Source organism: Panthera onca, chromosome A1 (assembly GCF_046562875.1).
Source record: "Panthera onca isolate mPanOnc1 chromosome A1, mPanOnc1 haplotype 2, whole genome shotgun sequence".
Taxonomy (NCBI): Eukaryota; Metazoa; Chordata; class Mammalia; order Carnivora; family Felidae; genus Panthera; species Panthera onca.
In genome coordinates this window covers 148,993,497-149,015,503 of record NC_138339.1, presented here as the reverse complement: position 1 = coordinate 149,015,503, position 22,007 = coordinate 148,993,497, and the positions used below count along the sequence as shown (strand labels likewise).

General features: G+C 45.3%; 1 protein-coding gene across 3 annotated transcripts in view; it reads left to right on the top strand.

The window, feature by feature from the left end:
- The first annotated feature begins 12,583 nt into the window (after positions 1-12,583).
- The window catches only part of RNF130 (ring finger protein 130), a 135,627-nt gene continuing 126,203 nt past the window's right edge, over positions 12,584-22,007 (top strand). For 2 of the 3 annotated variants that reach the window (XM_060636420.3, XM_060636418.3), the window contains exon 1: positions 12,585-13,301. In XM_060636420.3, coding sequence (XP_060492403.2) covers positions 12,845-13,301 — 457 coding nt within the window. In that variant the 5' untranslated portion in view covers positions 12,585-12,844. Of the gene's footprint in view, positions 13,302-22,007 lie in introns of all 3 variants that reach the window. The other variant, XM_060636419.2, reaches the window with a different exon arrangement.

Here is a 22,007-nt window from a genome sequence, read left to right as displayed (position 1 = left end):
GCTAGAATGATTCATAGGACTGGGAAAATACTTCACTTATTATTACCAGTTTGTTATAAAGGATACATCCAGGAATGGCCAAATGGGAAAGAAATGCATAGAACAAGATATGGGGAAGTTGTGGAACTTCCATGCCCTCTCCAGGTGCACTACCCCTTCTAACACATCGAAGTGCTCACCCACCTGGGAGCTCTCAAAATTCTGTTGCTTAGGAGTTTAATGGAGTTCCAGCACATAAGCATGACTGATAAAATCATTTGGCTATTGGTGATTAAGTCAGTCTCCTCCTTGGAGGTTTGGAGGCTGGGGCCAAAAGTTCTAACCCTCTAATCATGCCTTGGTCTTTCTGGCAATCAGCCCCCATTCTGAAGCTGTCTAGCCACCACCCCCGCAACCCCACCCCAGCCATCTCACCTCCTTAGCATCCAAAAGACACTCTACCACTCTGCAGATGACAATGGTTTTAGGAGCTGAGTGCTGGGAACCAGGGACAAAGACCAAATATTTTTTGTTTTATTATGCACATCTTCATTCTCAGTTCACAAGGTTGGGTCAAGTAGACTCCCTCTGCATCCAGGGGTGAGCATGTGGTAAGGTCTGGCCAGTCAGAGCATTTTATCCACTTGGTCACAGTGGTTGGCTTAGTGCTGAACTCATGACATGAGGCAAATGAATGGGACTCAGAATACGGGTTGGAAAGGCCACTGATAAAGAAAAGGACTTTCTCTCTTACTGTGCCCTTTTGGGACTCTGAAAGAATAGAACGTAGCCCCCCACCCCAGATCCTGGGGATTATCTTGCATCCATATGGGGAGAACCCACCTGAGAACGAACCAAGGCAACAGAGAACAAGGTCAAGAGGGGGTCAGAGGAATTCCAACTCTGATTATCACTTGACCTCCTAGATTCACTTGTGCCTGAGGTTAGACTAAACCCTGGACTTTTCATAAGTGACCAAATATAAACTTCTCTTCCACGTTGAGTTGGATTTCTGATAATTGCCACTAACATGGTCCCAATTAGTATATACTGCCCAGTGACTACAGGGCCATCAACCTGCTGCAGCGCCCTCCTCAACTTCCCTTTTCACTCACCCCAAATCCCAAACTCCTTCATCCTTAGAGTTGCATCCCCTCAGTCAGAAGGAGCTCCCTTCTCTAGGCAAGGCTTAATTTAGGAGTCCTTTAAAATGAACTGTATGGGGGATGTTTCAGGATGCCAAGACACACAGTACCCAGGAATAAAGTTTTTCTGTGCCCCCTCTTTTCTCTCTCTCTCTCCCTCTCTCTATACCAGTTAGGGCTGCATTCAGATGCAAATAATGGGAAATCTTTCACACAGTGGTTTAAAAAAAGAAGTGCAGAAGAATGCAGAGGGTACACACCCATGCTCCTACACCCTTGCTTCTCCAACCACCCTTGGTGTGTGGCTTCAATGCTTATGATCCCGTGTGGGCAGGAGGAAGGGGAAGATGTGGCAACAGCAGACCCTCCATCCCAGCACCCTAGACAGAAAGTCATCCTAGGTGGAATGTGACCTGAGGGTGGGGATATTTGATTATTTGCTTAGGTATTCCAAGTACTTAGAATTGCTGCTCAATAAACATACTGAATGAATGAATGAGTGAGTGGATGGATGAGTGGATGGGTGGATGGATGGATGGATGGATAGGTGGGTGGGTGGGTGGGTGGGTGAGTGTGTGGATGGATGGATGGACGGATGGACGGGTGGATGGGTGGATGGATGGATGGATGGATGGATGGATAGGTGGATGGTGGGTGGATGGGTGAGTGGATGGATGCTCGTATGGGAAAATTGAGTTTTTATCTCCTTATAGCCCCTACCATGGAATCAGGCAAAGGAGAAGGGACTGGAATGGTCACCAAGTGATCCCTCACATCATCTGCCCCCATTCCCCACCCTGGCACACAGTATCCTGGCATTCATCATGGGCCTTCATCCCCCACAGGTGAGATCTCTTGTAAGATTTCTTTTTTCATATATCTGGGCAGGTCTGGCTGCCTCCACCCCAATTTTTTTAGGGGATTCTTACCCACCACAATGTATATGCTTCACTGGGGAGATGTGTTCCTCACTTTTTGTAACTTCTCCTGGGGCAAAAATGAGACCCAACCGTGACTCCAGTGGGGGTAATGGGCTGGCCTCCTCTGCTCTCAGTAAGAACAAGCTGGCACAATTTTTGAACAAGAAATATTGCCATCATTCATATCCCATTATGCTGTAATAATGTGAGATTTCTCTTTAGCAACAGTGCACACAGTCAATATATCCATTTATATCCATTTCCTCCCCCCCGCCCAAGGGGTGGGGATAGAATCATTAAATGTACAGAGGGTATCAGGCCTGTAAAGGAGAATTTGACTGAGGGTCACCAGGAGCCATCACCCTCAATTCTGCTAGCCTGACACCCCATGATACCCCAGTCTCCCTACCCTTGGCTCTACCTGCCACAAGCCTACTACCTCAAATAAGCTCCTCAGTGGTCTCCTGATGGATCACCAGAGAAAGCTCTTTTATAATTGCAAAAAGAACACCACATTTTTGAAACTAGGGGAAAAAAAAAAGCGGAAGGTAAAAACAGTCACCCATAATCCTCCCAAATAAACCAAACTCTTTTCATTTTGCTAGTTCCCTGCTTGGCCTTGTTCACATATGTGGACTTGTTTTACAGAGTGACAGCCAGAGATTTATTTTCTATTCGGCGTCTGCACTCAGCAGTACATCATAAGTGTTCCTCACACTGCTCCAGTTTGTTTGATGTATTAATAGCTTCATAATCATCCTCAAATTTGTTGTACCATAATTTGCTTAACAAATAAATGAGTTTATTTCCAACTCTGTAGCTAATGCTGCAATAAACATCCTTGTGCACATAGCTCATTTTATTTTATTTTCCTTGTTTGGAATGTTGGGTTTGTAAAAATTTTTTAAGTTTATTTATTTGGGGGGGACAGGAGGGGTACACAGAGAGAAGGAGAGAGAGAATCCCAAGCAAGCTCCACACTATCAGCACAGAGCCTGATGCAGGGCTTGAACTCATGAACCGTGAGATCATGACCTGAGCCAAAACCAAGAGGTACATTCTTAACCAACTGAGCCACCCAGGTACCCCTAGAATGTTGGTTTAAAAGAGCATGAAGGCTGGTGTCAGCTTTGGGCTGGCAGTTTGTATTGCCTTCTCCACTTGAATCCCTAGTCTTCTGACCATAGAAAAACTGCCAAGCCTCTGCTGTCAGTCTCTAGGCTGGCCACAAATGAACTGGAAGCAGCATGGTCCCCTTGCTGGATGACATGTCTGAACAGAGAGATTTGGAATCTCACCTCTATTTGTGAAAGAAACAAGCAGGGTTCACCTGGAAGGTGGGGGGATCAGGCAGCCTGTCAGTTTCCCTGCAACAGACAGGGCCACCCCTGCCTCTTGTGCTCACCAGGCTATGTCAGCTGTTGGGTGCTATCCTCCTCCCTGGATGTTCCCAGGGCAGGCAGACAGTCAAGGTGCCCTGTGTTTCTAGCATCAACATATGGGCACCTGACTCAAACTAGACAGGTCAGATGCTTTCTTCCCGGAGGAAAGCCACACTGATTCAGCCTAACAGCCAAGCCCTGATGAAGACACTCCTCGGTTCCAGCTGCCCAGATCCCCAGAACCTTCTGGGTGCTATTCTTTCTGAGCCCAGCCCTGTCACCTTGTCTTCACCCTGCAGGGAAGACTCACCTTCTGGAAGAGTCTGTTTCTGTACTCGTCTCTCCTGCCTATGAGCAGAGAGCCCTCCCAGACACACCCAGACCCCCTGGCAGAGGGGTCTGGAGACCCAAGGGACTACTGCTCCAGGCCAGCCTGAGGGTCAGACACGTGGGCCTGCCTGCCCAAGCCATCTCAGCCCAGCCAGCGTCTCCTCTCTCGGCTTCTGGCTCAGTAATTCATCACTCTGACCAAACAAAAATTGACAAAGGACGAAGTGATGCCTTCGATCCTGCTAAAAGGCAGCCACCCCAGCAGCCTGTGCCCACTCAGCACTGGCCCCAAGTACCACCCGAATTCCTGGACAGAGACTTTGGCTTCCCAGGCTGGCTAGGTACCAAGAAGTTGAGATGTTGTCTGAATCCTGAGCCTGGTGCCAACAGGCAGGAGGGAAATGAGTGAGGGGCCTGAGGCCAGGGGGGCTGGGTTTCCATCCCAGCACCACCCCTCACTCCTCATTAGCTGGAACAAGTTCACTGGGCAAAGAGTTCACTTCTCTGAATTTCACTTTCCTCACCTGCAAAATGGGTGCAATAGTCCCTATTCCTGGGGGTCCTCAGGGAGAATTAAATGCCAGCTTCTGGACCATGACCAAACCTGAGCTGGTTTGTCTCTCATTGTGCCTCTCTCGATGGGGATTTTCACAGTACCGCCTCGGTGGATCCCAGGCTCACTCTCACCTAGGTGGCCCAGGCTGGGCCAGAACCACAGGCCTGCGCTCCCCATGCCCCTGCCACTATTTCCCTAAGGCCACACTGCCAGGAAAAGGGGGGAGGACGTCTGTTTCCTTCCTCTAGTGGACCTAGAGTAGAGAGCAGCCTGGCCACTTTCATTTTCAAGGTTCCCAGTATATTAAAAATGAGGAAAGTTGCAGTAATTTGGATGTAATTTAAATGTCCACACACAAAAAAATCATGATACAATACTTGTTATTGACAAGATAATCACAGTACTCAATACATTTTCCGGTGGATCACTAGCGGTGCAGTGTGTGTGGGACACACACTCAAAGTCGCCAGACAGCCATCTACTTCTTGTAATCTTCTGAAGCTGGGGCTGTACCCTCAAAGTCTGAGTTTCTAGAAAAAAAAAAAAAACATAACCAAACACAATGCAGAACAACCTTCACCGGATCCCATTAAAAACAAAAACAAAAACAAAAACAAAAACAAAAATGGGGAGTGCCTGGGTGGCTCAGTAGGTTATGTATCCAACTCTTGATTTCGGCTCAGGTCATGACCTCATGGTTTGTGAGATTGAGCCCCGCATTGGGCTCTGTGCTGACAGCTCAGAGCCTGCTTGGGATTCTCTCCACCCTTCCCCTGCCTCTCTCCCTCTCAAAATAAATAAATAAACTTTAAAAAATTTTAAAAACAATTTTAAGTAGGGACCAGGGGACATTTTTAGATGTTTGGGAATATTTGAGTAGGGTAGGGTATGGGATTGTTTTACAGAATTACTCTCTATTGACTTTTTCGTCATGATACAGGAGAACAGCCCAAAGGGTCATCAAATGGTTCCCCCCAAAAAATCCTTAAAATTAAAGCAATAGACAAATAAAGGATTCATGAACAAGTGTTAACCACGATTCAACTCAAGTGGTGGGGTGCAAGTGCTCATTGTGCCATTCCTTCAGCTTTTTCTTTTTTATTTTAATTTTTTTAATGTTTTTTAATTTTATTTTTGAAAGTCAGAGTGCAAACCAGGGAGGGGCAGAGAGAGAGGAAGACACAGAATCCAAAGCAGGCTCCAGGCTCTGAGCTGCCAACACAGAGCCTGACATGGGGCTCGAACCCACGAACCGGGAGATCATGACCTCAGCCAAAGTTGGACGCTTAACCAACTGAGCCACCCAGGCGCCCCCAACTTTTTCTTATACTCAGTTTTCTGTTAAGAAAGATGAAAAGTTTGAACTGCCAATTCAATGTTTTGTACATTCTTCTACATAAGATGCTGTTATGCTGTGTCCCTGCTGGCAGTGGGGCACCTGGTGCCTGAGTTTGCAAGATGCTGGCCAGCCTGGGCATCCACGCATTCAGGACGGCTGGCTCTGGATGATGCCTGGCTGGGGTGGGGAGTGCACGGCAGTCTTCACCCAGGCCACAGGTTCCTGTGCTTCCACTAACAATAACAGAGAAAGGGGGAGGGATGGTGGTAGCTACAGCTTCCAGGAGCCCACCATCCAATTTGCATGTCAGAGCTAACGAGGGAGAGGTCACTAGGTCCACTTCACAGAGGAAAACTTACCCCGGAGGGGACAGGGGCTTGGAGCAGTCACACACTTAACATGTGTCCAAGCAGGGACTTGAGCCAGGGGCACTCTGGTAAACCACTCTCTGAAAAATAAGAAAAAGAGAGAGAAAGACAGAGACAGAGAGAGGGAAAGGGAGGAAAGGAGGAAGGGAGGGAGGGAGAAAGCCTGGAGTCATAGTGTGCCAATTTCTGTGGTGTAAATATTACCTTCCATCATGGCCAGTTTCAAGGGATTGATAGTTTAACAAGAGGCTTGCAAAATCCCTGAATACTTAACAGTCAGCAGCACTGATGTCAATCCAGTCCTGGGTGTCTGTCTCAGAAGCCCCTACTATTTTCTTTGCAAAGATTTGCTATACATTGGGGTGCCTGGGTGGCTCAGTCAGTTAAGCGCTGACTTCAGCTCAGGTCATGATCTCATGGTTTGTGAGTTCGAGCCCTGCATTGGGGTCTGTGTTGACAGCTCAGAGTCTCAAGCCTGCTTCTGATCCTGGGTCTCCCTGTCTCTCTGCTCCTCCCCCACTCATGCTCTGTCTCTCTCTCTCTCAAAAAAAAAATTAACATTTAAAATAAAATTTAAAAATATTTGCTATACATTGGTTATCTGCACACCACTTCTACAATTCTGCCACCTTCTGTGTTCCACCTATTATTAAATATTTTTCTCTAAGACACTACACTTTGAAAAAAATTTTTTTAATGTTTATTTATTTTTGAGTGAGAGACGGAGAGGCAGAGTGCAAGCTGCGGGGAAGCAAAGAGAAAGAGGGAGACACTGAATGCGAAGCAGGCTCCAGGCTCTGAGCTGTCAGCACAGAGCCCGATGTAAGGCTTGAGCCCGTGAACCGTGAGACCATGGCCCAAGCCAAAGCTGGACACTCAACTGACTGAGCCACCCAGGCACCCCAAGACACCTCACTTTTCTATGGCAGTTGACATTACTATCATTGAAAAGCAAAATCACTTGCTAAAACAAACACGATAATATTAAAGCAAACATTTAATTATTAAAATAAAAATGTTTTTTGCACTTCCTAAAATACCCTTTCCATGTGCTGGCCCCGGTGCAGCCCCAGAGGCAGCCCCAGAGTGCAGCGGGGACCTGGGGACTGTCCTTCCACCATCTTCCTTCACAGCCATTGCCATGGCATGCCACTGGGTCCTTCAAAAGAAGACAGCAAATCTGGTATGAATGTGAAAATGCCCAGCCAGTGTTCAAACAGGTCTCTTATACAGTCCAGATGTCCCCAGCAGGGCTCTTCCCCTGTAGCATTTCTTCGGACTTCAGGATCACAGTGTGTTCCTTGTGGATACTAGAGGATACGCTGTGTATCCTCTAGGTTAGCCTATCCCATGGGGTTGGACTGGGTTTCCACAATTTCATCTGTGGCCATAGTTTGGCAGGAGGGAGGGGACAGGATGTTGATAATCAGCAGCAGTGGCAGGGACAGCCAATACGGACCAAGACCTTCAGGGGACAGAGCCCCAGCAGGGAAACAAAAAAAGAGGCTCATTCAGGGCTGAAGGGAGGGCCAAAGCTAACTCCATGCCTACCCTATGATGCAGTCATTCCACTCCAGAGTATACACTCTCAGAGAGGCGTGCACCTGTCCACCAAAAGATACACACAGTCCTCAAAACAGCTCTGCTCAGAATAGCCCCAGATGGAAATCAATAGAAATCCCCATCAACAGGAAAACGGACAAATCAATTGCAGAATACTATACAGCAAAGACAGAGAGGCTCCTCCTACTACTACATGCAAAAGAAAGAATCTCACAAACATAATGTTAAGAAAAAGAAACCAGACAATAAAGAGTATGCATTGTGTAATCACACATTGTAATCTATTTCAATAAAGTCCAGAAACAGGCAAGCTACCCTATGGTACCAGAAATCAGAATAGTGGGGTGCTAATGACTGAGAAGCCCAGAAAAGCTTCAGCGGTGCTGGTAATGTCCTCCACCTTGATCTTGATGGTGGTTACAATGGCATTTTCACTTACTAAATATCTGTTGAGCTGTATATACAGATTTTTTTTTTTTCAAACTTTGGGGCACCTGGGTAGCTCAGTTGGTTGAGCATCTGATTTAGGCTTAGGTCATAATATTGCAGTTCGTGAGTTTGAGCCCCGCATCAGGCTTGCTGCTATCAGTGCAGAGCCCACTTTGGATCCTCTGTCCCCCTCTCTCTCTCCCCTCTCCCGCTCATTCTCTCTATCTCTCTCTCTTAAAATAAATAAAAAGTTAAAAAAGAGATTTTTTGCACTTTAGTAGAGGTATGTTATATTTCAATATAATATTTAATAAATAAGTGTAAGAAAAAGGCATAAAATACCAATATAGGTGCTAGATGAAGAGAATGAGAAATAGAATGGCATCTATAACCAGCATTGTTGAATGATTAAGAAGCACATGTACACCAAACAATACCACACATTTGGGGAGAACACAAGAGATCTACATTAAGTGCATTCATATGGTTACCTGTGGGCAGGCAAGGGGAGTGAGGGGTAGTGATAAGGGAAACCATAAATAATAAGTTAAGATCAGGGCCTTACTAGGACCAGAGGGGATCCTGTGCCATTAGAGAAAGAAAAGGAAGAGAGGGGCACCTGGGTGGCTTAGTCTGCTAAGTATCTGACTTCGGTTCAGGTCATGATCTCACAGTTTGTGAGTTTGAGCCCTGCGTTGGGCTCTGTGCTGATATCTCAGAGCCTGGAGCCTGCTTCGGATTCTGCGTCTCTCTCTTGCTCTCTGCTCTTCCCCTGCTTGTTTTCTGTCTCTCAAAATTAAAAAAAAAAAACAAAAAAAAACATTTTTTTAATTAAAAAAGAAAGAAAGAAAAAGAAAGGAAGAAAGAAAGAAAGAAAGAAAGGAAGGAAGGAAGAAAAGGAAGAGGAAGAAGAGATGGGGGAGGAGGAAGAAGAGAAATTTTGGACAATCCTTTGAGGTTTCCAACACTGCCCAGGGAACCCAGCTTGGGTTCTGATCCCTGGAGCTGCCCCCCCACCCCTGCTTTACCCCCCATGCTATGTAGCATGTTTTATACACAGGCTACCCCTGTTTATGGCCCTGGGAAGGTAGACATTGCTCCCAGAGGAGCCAGACACATTTCTAAAGGACTGAAGCCCTTCCTTCCCAGCATCTGGAGATGGAAGGCTGGGAACTGGGCCCACTGGAACTCTGAGGAGAAGGGGAATTTGAGATGGGGCTTATGGGTGACCTGGGATTTCTTGGAAGATGGGAGCAGAGGGAGGGGAGAGTCATGTGTGGAGCCAGAGAAAGAGCCCCACAGAGGAGGGAGGCCTATGGGTATCTCTCTTCTAGACCCCTGTGGGCCTCAGTCAGACCTCAACACACACTCCTCGTGAGATCTGCCATAGCCAAATACCACCTGTGCTTTTATTTACTTAATACTTTTCATCCACTCACTTTTTTTTCACTTAAATGTTTTATTTATTTACTTATTTATTTTTACCTGAATGTTTTAAAAGGTAGTTTTGTCCCAAGTGTTGACGTGGATGTGGAGAAATGCGAGCCCTTGTGTATTGTTGGGGAGACTGTAGATGGTGTAGCCACTACGGAAAAATGGTATGGCAATTACCCAAAAAATTAAACATAGAACCTGTTATATGATCCAGCAATCCCGCTTCTGGGTATTTATGCAAAAGAGTTGAAATCAGGATCTTGAGGAGATATTTACACACCCATGTTCATAGCAGCATTATTTGCAGTAGCCAAAAGGTGGAAGCAAGCCAAGTGTCCATCAGTGCTTGGATAAACAAAATGTGATGTATACATACAATGGAACATTATTCATCCTTAAAGATGAAAGAAATTCTAACACATGCTACAACATGGATGAACCTGGAGGACACTATGCTGAGTAAAATAATCCAGTCACGAAAGGTCAAATACCAACAAAACAAAACAAAACACCCTAAGGGTCAAATACTGTGTGACTCCATGTATGTGGGTCTATAAATGTCTGTATGTATATGCCCGGAGTAGTGAAATTTTATAGAAACAGAAAATAGAATTGTGGTTCCAAGGGGGTGGGGGAGGGGGAAGTGTAAAGTTATTATGTAATGGGGACAGAAATTCAGTTTTACAAGATGAAAAGAGTCTAGGAGACGGATGGTGGTGATCCTTGCACAACAATGTGAATGTACCAAATGCTGCTGAACTGAACACTTACAAACGGTTTAAGATGATTTTGGGGTTTTTTTTTGTTTGTTTTTTGTATTTTTTTACTGCAATTTTAAAAAGGTAGCTTTGTACCACAAATATACATGAAAAGACTCTTTTCCTAAAGGAAACTGTCCATAAAATTAAAAACAATTACACTCCCAAATGAAGGTGGTGTTACCAATGCCCTAGATGTCCATACCTGCTGAGGCTATGCACAGAGACCACCTCATCCCACTCTATTTTAAAGGGCGATTGGAAAGTGCCAGAGAAGTGTTGTAAGTTCTCTAGAAGCAACTCTCTACTTGACAAATTCAACGTATGGGTACCACATGCTTTAAAAGACCCTTTTAGGGGAGCCTGGGTGGCTCAGTCGGTTAAACGTCTGACTTCAGCTCGGGTCATGATCTCACAGTTTGTGAGTTCGAGCCCTGCATCGGGCTCTGTGCAGACAGCTTGGAGTCTGGAACCTGCTTCAGATTCTGTGTCTCCCTCTCTCTCTGCCCCTCCCCTGCTCACACTGTCTCTCTTTCTCCCCCAAATAAATAAATATTGACAAAAAAAATTTAAAGAGGAAGAAAGAAAGAAAGAAAGAAAGAAAGAAAGAAAGAAAGAAAGTCCGTCCCTTGTAAGGACAAGGGAGTAGAGTGAATGAGCCTGGCAAGCAGAGGCAGGCCAGGGCATGCCAAGTAAGAGCAGAGCCCAGAGACCCCCAACAGGCCTGGGGCTATCTGGGCAGGGAACTCCCTGTCTCAGGTGCCTGAACATGAGTACCTTGGTCCCAAGAACTCTTTGCTCTGTGAGAAGGGAGTCCAGCTGCTGGAGGGCCAAAGTAGATACCTCTTCAAGCACTAGGCCCAGGGAGGAGGCCTGGTTATTTTGGTCTAGGGGCTGTACATCCTGGAGGCAAGTAAATAAAGCCAGCCTCAATATGGCCAGGACAGACTAGACAGATGATTGCAGTGAGGAAGGAAGGGAAGATTTAGAGGGAGAAATTGTGAAGGACATTGCTAAGAGTCACCCAAGGACATCTGATATTTTAGCCAACACTGCATCCACACCCTTTGCCTGGAAACAGTGCCTCAGTTTTCCTTTGGGAAGTGGCCTCTTTCTGGGATACTCGGTACATTTGGTTGGGCAAGGCTGACTCCACCCCTTCCCACTATAGGATGCAGGGAATCCAGGCGGGGCCAGTCAGAAGATGCTATCCTACTATTAAGTATTGATCCAAAGGATACATACACACAGATTCAATGGGACATATGCACCCCAATGTTTATAGCAGCATTATCAACAATAGACAAATGATGAAGAGAGCCCAAATGTACACCATCGGATGAATGGATAAAGAAAATGCGGTATACACACACACACACACACACACACACACACACACTGGAATATTACTCAGCCATCAAAAACAATGAAATCTTGCCATTTGCAACAACGTGGATGGAACTAGCAAAAATAAGTCAATCAGAGAAAAATACCATATGATTTCACTCATATGTGGAATTCAAGAAACACAACAGATGAGCATGGGGAAAAGAGAGGAGAGGGAAACAAACCACAAGAGACTCTTAATGATAGAGAACAAATTGAGGGTTGACAGAGGAGGTGGGTGGGGGATGGGCTAGATGCGCTATGGGTATTGAGGGCACCTGAACACTGTGTATTGTATGTAAGCGATAAATCACTGAAGTCTACTCCTGAAACCAGTATTGCACTGTATGTTAACGAAAATTTAAATTAGAAAAAAAAAGATGTTATCCTTCCTCCTCATCAGGGAGCAATAATGAGTACACTGCCTAACATTCTATAAGCTACTGGATTCAGCCACACCTGACTCAAGACCCATCCCACTCTGTCGTTCATGCTTTAGAAGGGTACACAGCTGACAAGATGTGTGTGTGTTGTGGGCTGGGCAGGTCTCACTACAATCTCCTCTTTATCCAGAAAATCTGGAGGTTTCATCTCCTGTAGACAGCCTTCTCAACCCCACAGGTGTTCTTACAGTTCTGGGTGTTGCGGCCCCCCGCGTCCCATTACAGAGGCACATCCCCTCCCCTGCGTTCCTTGGTGTCAATTACATGTGACTGGTTGTTGACCAGCTGAAATCTGAACTCTTCACAGACATTTAACTTTTAAAATTAATTGTAAAGTTTTAACTGTTTTTCTTTTTGCATTCTCGTCGCAAACTTTTCCACAGGCCTTTATAAAGCTCCCAGGCTCCGCACCCTGTGCCCATCACGCCGGGACTAACGGACATGGCTGTGCAAGCTCCGGCCCTCGTGCAGGCGGGCGGGAGCGAGCAGGGCATCGCACGCAAGCGCGCGGGGGCGGGGCTGAGCCCCAGGCCTGCGCGTTGCCGCTCGGCCCCCCGGGAGGGGCCTGGGCAGAGCCGCGGCGAGCGCGCCGGAGGCGGCAGCCGGGCTAGCGGGACTTTGTGTTTCACAGACCCTGCTTCAGGCGCATCCTCTTGGAGCCGCCTCCCAAACCCCGCCGCTGCCAAGCGAGGCGCCCCCGAGTCGGCGGGACCAGACCCGTGGGATGGAGTGGGCCCGTCCCCACGGCCCTCAGGGGGCCCCGAGGAGACCACCGCGAGCTGCCTGACCCGCCGTCCTCGCCCAGGGGCCCCATGGGCGCGTCCCGGCGGGCGGGCCGCAGACGTGAGGGCGGCGAGCGGCGGGGCCGCGGCGCCGAGGAGGACCGTGCTCGTGCCCGGCCCCGCGCAGGCCGCGCGCGCGCGCTCCCGCTGCACCGCCGGCCGCGCCCGCCCCGCCTCTCCGCGCCGGCCCTGGAGCCCGGTCCGCGAGCGGCGGCGGCGGCGGCGGCGGCCGGAGGGACGATGAGCGGTGCGGCGCGGGCGGGCCCGGCCCGGCTCGCCGCGCTCGCTCTGCTGACCTGCAGCCTGTGGCCGGCGCGGGCGGACAACGCGAGCCAGGAGTACTACACGGCGCTCATCAACGTGACGGTGCAGGAGCCCGGCCGCGGCGCCCCTCTCACGTTCCGCATCGACCGCGGGCGCTACGGGCTCGACTCGCCCAAGGCCGAGGTCCGCGGCCAGGTGCTGGCGCCGCTGCCCATACACGGAGGTGAGTGCCGGGGCGCGGAGAGAAGGAGCCGGCGCGGGGGCGGGCGGCGGCCCCCGGGAGCCGGGGCGCGGGGGCGGCGGGCTCAGCGCCCCCACCCACCCCGGCCGGACTCGCAGATCCGCTCCGCTCGGCCGGCGGCCCCGGGGTCCAGGTTTCCGTCGTGTGCAGCCCGGCCTGCCCACGGGTGGGAATGAGGCTCCAGACGCTTTTTTGGGGGGTGGGGGGTGGGGGTGGGGGGTTCCTCTTCTCTTAGAAAGACTTAGAAAACGTTCCTTTTCGTTTAGGTAGCTTGTTTACAGGAGGGCATGGGTCTGCGAGTTTGCAGGGACAGTTCAGACAAAGGAGGTGGTGGAAGAGCGCAAAACTAATTCATGGTGGAGGAGGTCTTAACCTGCATTTTGGAATCGGCAGGTTTGTTCCCGAAATCCCAGACTTAACGCTGAATTAGATCTCGAAGGATGAAGGCCCTTTTCTAACGTAAAAACGTGCCATTTTTCTTAAGTGGCAAGTGGGAGGAGGTTGGTAGAGGAAAATGGGCATCTTCCCTGTTGCTTTTGGCTCCTGTTCTGCCCCAGTAGTTTTACTGTAATTTGACGCCTGAAAATCTCACATTATGAAGAATCTGATACCAATTGGAACTAGTAGCCAAGTTTTCAGGGCATGGGTGCTGACCGAAGGGGAAATAGATAAAATTTTCAAGAATTGTCTTTGAAGCCATTTGGCGTATGCTCATGCTTTCCTATAAACACTGGCTCCGTTTAGTTATTTGTATACAAAACGTATATTTGTATAAATTACTGGTCATGTTTTAAAGGAACCTTTTTTTCCTTTTGATATTTTTTGGGGGGTTTTGTTTTTTGTTTCTTTTGCCCACTGCGAACTTTTTGGAAAATGTCTGCTATCTTCTCCACCCCCACACTCATCCTGAGAATGCTGAGAGTGGATTTTTTTTTTTAAGCTGCTATTCATGTTAAGATGACCTAAACAAGGCAGTCTAAATAAGGTAATGATGTTTGTTTTTATACTCTAAAATATTAAAACATCATGCCTCTTTTGAGATCTGTGTGTGCTAAAGTGCTAAGCTATCTGTGTACTGAGGAAAAAGAATCACGTGGGTCTTTCACTCTAGTTTGCCCCCAATTTAGAAGTGCCTTGTAAAAGTTCATATTTACACCAATGGTCAGGTGCTTAAAGTGCATTCTCATCTCCATTTTGTTAAAAATGGCAGTTAGGGTCCCAGCTTGCGGGCAGAAACAACTTTGGTCTTTGGTTCATTTAGTAAATATTTGTGTGCCTGTTCTGTGCCAGTCACTGTAGTTGGATCACATAATGTTGCCAAACTATGGCACTAACAATGGTAGCCTATTTTCTGGTGCGGAGAACCGTGAGGGTCACGTGGAAGGGGAGGAAGAGGAAGAGAGAGAGGCAAGCTGTTCTGGAGCAAGAGTTGGCCCCGTGCAGGGTTTTGAAATACTTGGTTTGTCTTTAGGGCTTGGTTCCCTCGGGCACCCCAAATCCACGATATTCACTTTAGATTCTTGCCTCCAAAGGGTCGCATGTTGTAAAACTACTTGTTGCTTGCTTGTCATCCCCAAACAAAAGCCCCGTCTTTGAGAACTCTTGTTGTAGGTGTTTGAACAGAAGAGTATTGGGAACTAACATGCAACTGATGTGTAGAGGAAGGTTAGTCCTGTTTCCTTATCCCTGGGGAGGTAGCATCACTGTACAAGTAAAGGTTCTGAGTTGTGCTGTGCATATGCTATGTGACACCAGGAGAGCATTGCATAACCCTGGGAAAGTAAATTGGCCACATAACCTCAGTGTCCTCCACAAAATGGAATGATGACATATTTACCTCGTAAGATTGTTGACAGGTATGAATGGTCCCTGCATTCTTAAAACGAGACTTGTCAACCTGAATGAATGTCTAAATTGGTGAGGTTTTAGACACCCCTCAATGTGAACACGTCAGGGCAGTGTGTGAACGCTGAGTCTGGGGTCGGTTGCCTTCAGTGTCTGTCTTCTCTCCCTATTCTCCATTCTCTAGGAGCTCATTTTCTATTTGCACAACATGAGATTGCTGCATGTTTTCTCATGGTGTGAGTGGTGAGGTCCTACAGGTGGTTTGGGTCTGACTTCCTACTGAGGGGTCTGCACACATAGGTGCTTTCAGTTCAGCAAATAACTAATTGAAATCCTGTGTACCACTGGAGAGGTGGTGGGGCAACAGCAGTGAACAAAACAGATGAAAATTCCTCTTCTTCCTGAAGTGCTAGTTAGGGCCTTTATACATCCGTATACCTGTAAATCATGAAATCCAGGACATTTTCCTACTTTTGCAGCAGGAACTTGGGAATGTATCTTAAAAACAACAATGGTGGTATAAGTCTGTTACGATTACTTGCGTTACATCTGTTATACCTCAGTTAAAAAAAAGTGGCTATTCTTGATTTAGTGAATTTCAAAATTTTATATTTTAATAAAAAATATTACAGTTCTTATGACCTTTTATGCTCTTATAATTTTGAATTGAAGAGAATCTTAGCGTGTTTATTGAGGACTTCCTGTGTGTTGACAGTAAACAAAGTAATGTTCAAATTACAAAGCAAAAAATGTTACGAGACGGAATTCCTGGCAGAAGTAGCTGGGCGCAATAGATGTGAAAATTTTTTTTTCTTTATCTTTTTTTTTTTTTTTTTGAGCAGGCTCTACACCCAATGTGGAGCTTGAACTCACAACCCTGGGATCAAGAGTTGCATAATCTACCAACTAAGCCAACCAGGCACCCCTAGATGTGAAATTAACAAAGGTGCATTTTTTAGGATAAGTGTTTGGTAGTAATGAATATAAAGACAAAATAATTTCACATTTTCCTAGAGCTTAACATGATGACTCATTTTAAATCTCTGACTTGGTTTGTGAAATATTAGAAACCTTTCTTATTTTGTAGTGCTACTATCAATTAGACATGTATGAATAACTGGATGAAATTTATTTATTCTACACCTTTAAAGGGCAAATAGACAGCTTTTTCTTTAGATTCTTTGGTGTTTTAAAAGTACATTTTTAGAAAGTGTTAAACTTTATAAAACAATAAGTGTTGTATTTTGAAAACGTATTCTTTGTCACTAAATAGAATGCAGATTGAATAGAATGGAGATTCATTTGTTTGGTGTTAACAGATTTCATATGTTTACTGATAATTCATTTTTAGGAATGGGCCTTTGAAGGAACATATCTTGTATTTATTTGCAGATTAGAGTTGCTTACTCAAAGGGTGAGCTTAGAACTAGAAACAAATGTAAACTAGCTAGTACCTACTGGGGAGCAGACATTGTAAATGTGCTCTGTGTTTGTGCACACTAACTTTTTGTCTGAGCCTGGAGTGGGGGTTGGGCAGGAGAAGGACCAGTGTTGATGATGTCATTGTATATGCAGATGTGCTGGTGGGAAGAATCTGGTATCAGCCACTTTTTGCTTTGCATAGAAATTTTGAGGATTGGATATTACAGCCTTAACAGTTTTACCAAATGATCAACTTTTGTGGGGAAGGGGGAAGGGGGGCATCTTGCTAACCGTATGGATACAAAAAAAAAAAAAAAAGCAAAACTTAGGTTTTTAGGTTTAAGAAAGTAGTTCTTTTGGATGAATCCATTAAACCTGAACATGGTTTTTTAAATTCTGATAAAGAGTAAAGGATAGTGATGTGGAAATAAGACCTTGGATGAAAGCCATCATGTAATGTTAGAATTCATAATGGCAAAGGCAAGGACTACTAGATATAGAGATTTCAAAATATTCAGAGAAATAGTAGGTATGATCCTGGGAACAGGGACTCTGAAAGGAAAGAGAATTCAAAAGGAGCTGGAGGTTCTAAAAACCAGATTTTAACATAAATAACTAAGCAAGCAGATAAAGGAGATATATACAATATATTTATATTGAATTTTACAATTGAGAAAATGGTTTCACACACTGTATTTTTCCTTCACTTTTGGATGATCCATTGGCATATAAATATTTGAATATTTTTTAAAAACACATTTGACCTTCCCACCAAATACTCTTCTGCTACCATCCCATCCTCTATTTCTCTTAATGGCAAAGCTTCCCATAAGGGTTGTGTTCATATTTGCTGCCTTCAGTTTTTCCTTATGCTGTCTTCACATTGTGAAGATCTTTGATTGCTGTGCCAGTGATTTTGGTAAAGACATGGCATATTTAAATGATCTATTTGACCTGCTGAATCCCTAGGGTCTCAGTGTGTGGAATGGTGGGTTGAGACTAAGAAAAAAAGTGAATAGGAAAAAATACATAGCCCCGAATTGTGGTGTAAAAAAAAATCACCTGCATTAAAAGGAGTTGAAGGGAGATAAAGCTTAGCTGCCTGTTGCAGGACAGACCCTCTCTAGTCGTCTTGAATTTGGGTGTCTGGTTCCTGGGCAGCACTGGTCCTGCTTCATGAGGCCAGGTACACCTCTCGTTTATGTTTGATTCTGAATGTGATTTTTAAAAGATGGACAAACCGGGGTGCCTGGGTGGCTTCGTCGGTTAAGCGTCCGACTTCGGCTCGGGTCATGATCTCACGGTCCATGAGTTCGAGCCCTGTGTCGGGCTCTGTGCTGACAGCTCAGAGCCTGGAGCCTGTTTCGGATTCTGTGTCTCCCTCTTTCTCTGCTCCTCCCCTGTTCATGCTCTGTCTCTCTCTGTCTCAAAAATAAATAAACGTTAAAAAAAAAAAAAAAAAAGATGGACAAACCACAGAGCACTGTTTGAAAGTTATAAAAGAAAAATCCTTCATTTGAAGGAAGGTTAGATTAAATGACTTCTAAGTTTCCTCCACCTTGATTGAAGTGTGACTATAAAGTGGTAGGACAAATCTTATTTTTTTATTTTTAGAGAATGTGCATGAGCAGGGGAGGGGCAGAGGCAGAGAAAGAGAGAAAAACTGAGACTATCCCGAGCTGGCTCCATGCTCTCAGCACAGAGCCATTGTGCAGGGCTCCCTCCATCCCACAATCCTGGGATTTTGACCTGAGCCGAAATCAAGTCAGACACTCAACTGACAGAGTCGTCCAGGCACCCAAGGACAGATCTTTTTGAACAAACCTGCCAGAATATACCTATTAAAGAGAGTGGTCGTCTTTTCAAACCAGTCACATCACCATATGTTTATCCGTTGGTGTACATATATGCACACACATATTGTGCAGCAGTGAAAACAAATTGAAACACTTAGCATTTATTTTGTAAGATTTATTTTGTAAGATCTTTTTGATTGATCAATTTTAAAAAGATGTGCAGTGTATCAAATCTTTGTCTTTTCTAGATAGACTTGAATTTTGACCACAATTGAAAATTCTTTTGAGGCCATTCTTTTTTATGTGCTTGTGAACTCTCTCTTTAGATATTTTTCAAGAGAGAAGTCTAGTAGTGTTTTAGGCCATCTGTGGGATGAATGGGTAGTCCCCAGAGAAGATTCTTTTGAGTATTTAAGTATATGGTAGTCTTGACTTACTTGCAAAATGAAACTGTTTTTCAGGACCATCAACATTTGCTTGTTTTATCATCCTTATATTATGCACTAGACATTTATTATTTTCTATGAATTGTTGCAAATGCAGCTTCGTTTACTGTTGGAAGCAGTTTTAAGTAAAACAAAGGGAGCTCTTCAAATGCAAAGCAGCATAAGTAAAAAAAAAAAAAAGAAAAAAACAGTAAGTACCTACTCTGTGCTTGAGTTGTACAAGTGCTATAGTTTGTGCAGAAGGCGCTGTATGCACTGCCCGCCTAGGAGGGCCTTGTCTGGATGGCACAAACAGAACATACCATTGTAGAAGATGGTGCAGGCTGTTTTGGTGGATGTTGTTCTAAAGCAGGGGTCTGCAGACTACACCCGGGGGACCAGCCACCTGTTACTTTACACAGTTATGGAATACAGCTATAGCCGTTTGTTCACATGTCTTTGGCTGCTTTTGAACTGAGTGGTTGTGACAGAGGAGTCTATGTGGCCTGCAAGCCTAGGCTACTTACTCTCTGGAGCTTTAAGAAAATGTTTGATGATCTTTGTGCTAAAAGTTCATTTCTACCTTAGTTTTTCCCCATTGAAAACTGTGTTATGAATTTATGGCTGAGAGTTTGATTTCTACATTGCCACAAACTGTGAGCTCCTGGCAGTTAGGGACAATGTCTTCCTTGTTTCAGTCCAGCACCTAGGACTGTGCCTGGCACTAGCAAGCCACTGGAATCTGTGATTGCATTCAGTCTAGCGGTGTTGAGTCTGGTAGTGAAACTGATGGCAGGCTTTGTAGGAAGGTGTTGGGGGCAGGGGTGGGAGTGGCGGGGGGGCTTGATGGACAGAGTATACTATAGGGCCTCTGTTAGTGTGCTGCGTCGTGAATGGCATGAAGACCAGAAAAGTGGAAAATGACTTGGACTTGTAGTCTAGAAGAGTTTCATTGAAAATGTGGAAATTTGAAGTCAAGCTTGGTTAGTTCTGTTTCTAGCCATAATTGAGTAAAAGGGACCAGTTCACTTCCCCACCTTAAATGACTAGAAAACATGACAAAGTTATGAAACAGCAGTTTTAGAAATAGGTCAACAAAGAGTACAGGACAGTGATCCCTGAGAGAAAGGAAATAAACAGTGGAGCTGTATGACTGCCCCAGCTTACTTACGGCCTGGAGAGTTGCCATGTTGCAGTGCAAGGAAGGGGAATCCAGAGGGAACCTGGTGTTGCCAAAACAGAGTTCAGAGCTCTAGGAGGCCAAGGCAGTTTGAACAGACTTGAGTATGCAAGGAGGTAAAATACGAGAGAGGAGGGAGAGGAGGGAGTCGCGCAGGGAATGAACTCTGGAGAGCTGTGAGGGGTCCCCACGGGTCTTTGGCCAGAGTACTGATCTGCACATTTTATGAAGAACTGTCAGAAATTAGCAGGGGGAATTCTTGGAGTTCCCACAGGGCTTGGAATAGTTCATACTCTTACTGATCAGTGTAGGGAGACTGCCTAATGCACGCGAGGCCAAATCAGCCCTAAATGAAAGTCTGTTCTGGACTCCACTTAACAAAGCTTAGGAGCAAACTTGAAAAGGATCAGACTGATTCCAAGTAACTGGTCCAGAACAAAGCTCGACAATATTGAAAGGGATGCAGTGACATCTGGATCCCAAAAACATAAAATCTAAGACCAACATCCAGTCAGAAATTACTGGGCATGCTAAGAAACAGGAAACTATGACCCATAACCAGGCAAAAATAGGCAGTAGCAACAGGCCCAGAAATGGAACAAATGCTAGAGTTGCAGATTAGGGTGTTAAAACAGCTATTGTAGAGACAGCTTGTTTAAGGAGGTAAAAGAAAATAACATGCTGAGGAGGGAAATGGATATAGAAAAGACCCACATCAGATATCTAGCCATGAACTCAGACTTGAGAAAGTGTAGGATTTCTGTTGATGAAGGAAAGAAGGACACACTGAGAGAGTGTTTCCTGCTTTGGTGCTCTTGGTTTACCCCAGGCAGTGAGGTACTTAACACATATTGTTTCACGTATTGTGGGCTGAGAAGGGTGCCAAGTACTGTACTATACATGGACTGTCATTTAATAACAGCCCTAGGTGGTACCGTGTCCTCATTTTGTGGATGTGAATTCAGGCTTCTCCAGTCTCTCACTTAGTGTCTTTTTTCTTGAGAGCCCTCTATACGATTGGAAATTATATATCTGGTTTGTTTGTTTATGAGGGCGGGGATGCTGTTGCTGTGTCTACCCGTGTGTACACAGTGCTTAGCGTGGCGCCTGGAACATAGTAGGGTGGGACTGGTTATTAGTGTTGGGTGAATGAAAGCAGGAGAGGTAACCTACCAGCTGTATAGCCGTTGGGATTCAGCAGAGCTGGGATGTGTTGGAGGTCTGTCTGACTGCAGCATCCATACTTTAACCACTTTTTTGTACTGCTTCCCGAATGGGTTTAATAAATTATGATACATCCACTCAGTGGAAAGTTACACAGCCATTAAAGGGGACTGTGAAAGCAAGGTATATCCTACAAAAATAAACATATAGTGATTGAACCGTGACTGTGTTAAATTTGTTTACAGTGGATTAAGACTCAGAGTAATGTGCAAAAATAAAAATGATTGTGTTCTATTGATTGGATCATTGGGAGACATTTTTTGTTTTCTCTCTCTCTCTTTTTTTTTTTTTTTTTTTTTTGAAATGGTTAATTTTCAGTACACAACCTTCATAGGGGAAAAGTCATACTTCCCGAAGGGAACAAGTAAGTGTGTACAGGTTGGGTGTTTGTTTATTCCCAAAGCTTCAAAAAAAAAAAAAAAAAAAAAAAATACAGTGAATTCCAAGCCATGGTCAGAGTAGGAAACTGGAAGATACTAGACATAAAATTAAAAGGACATGTTTTTCCCTAGTAAGAGAAGAGGAACTCCAAGACCAGGGACAGTTGGTCCAATTGTGAAACAACTAAAATGTGACACAGTTGTGAGCAGTTAGCAGATCCTAGAAAGGGAAGTGGAATCCAAACACAGGCCGTTCTGTAACATTTTTATAATGATGATATTAGTGCTTTAGTGGTTTTGTTGGTTTTCAGTGTTTAAGATCAATCTGTAGTTAAAGTGTGGAAGGCCCTATTGGTTGCAGAAGAAAGAGAAAGCAAACATTTCGACCTTAAGCATCTGTAACTATAAATAGATGA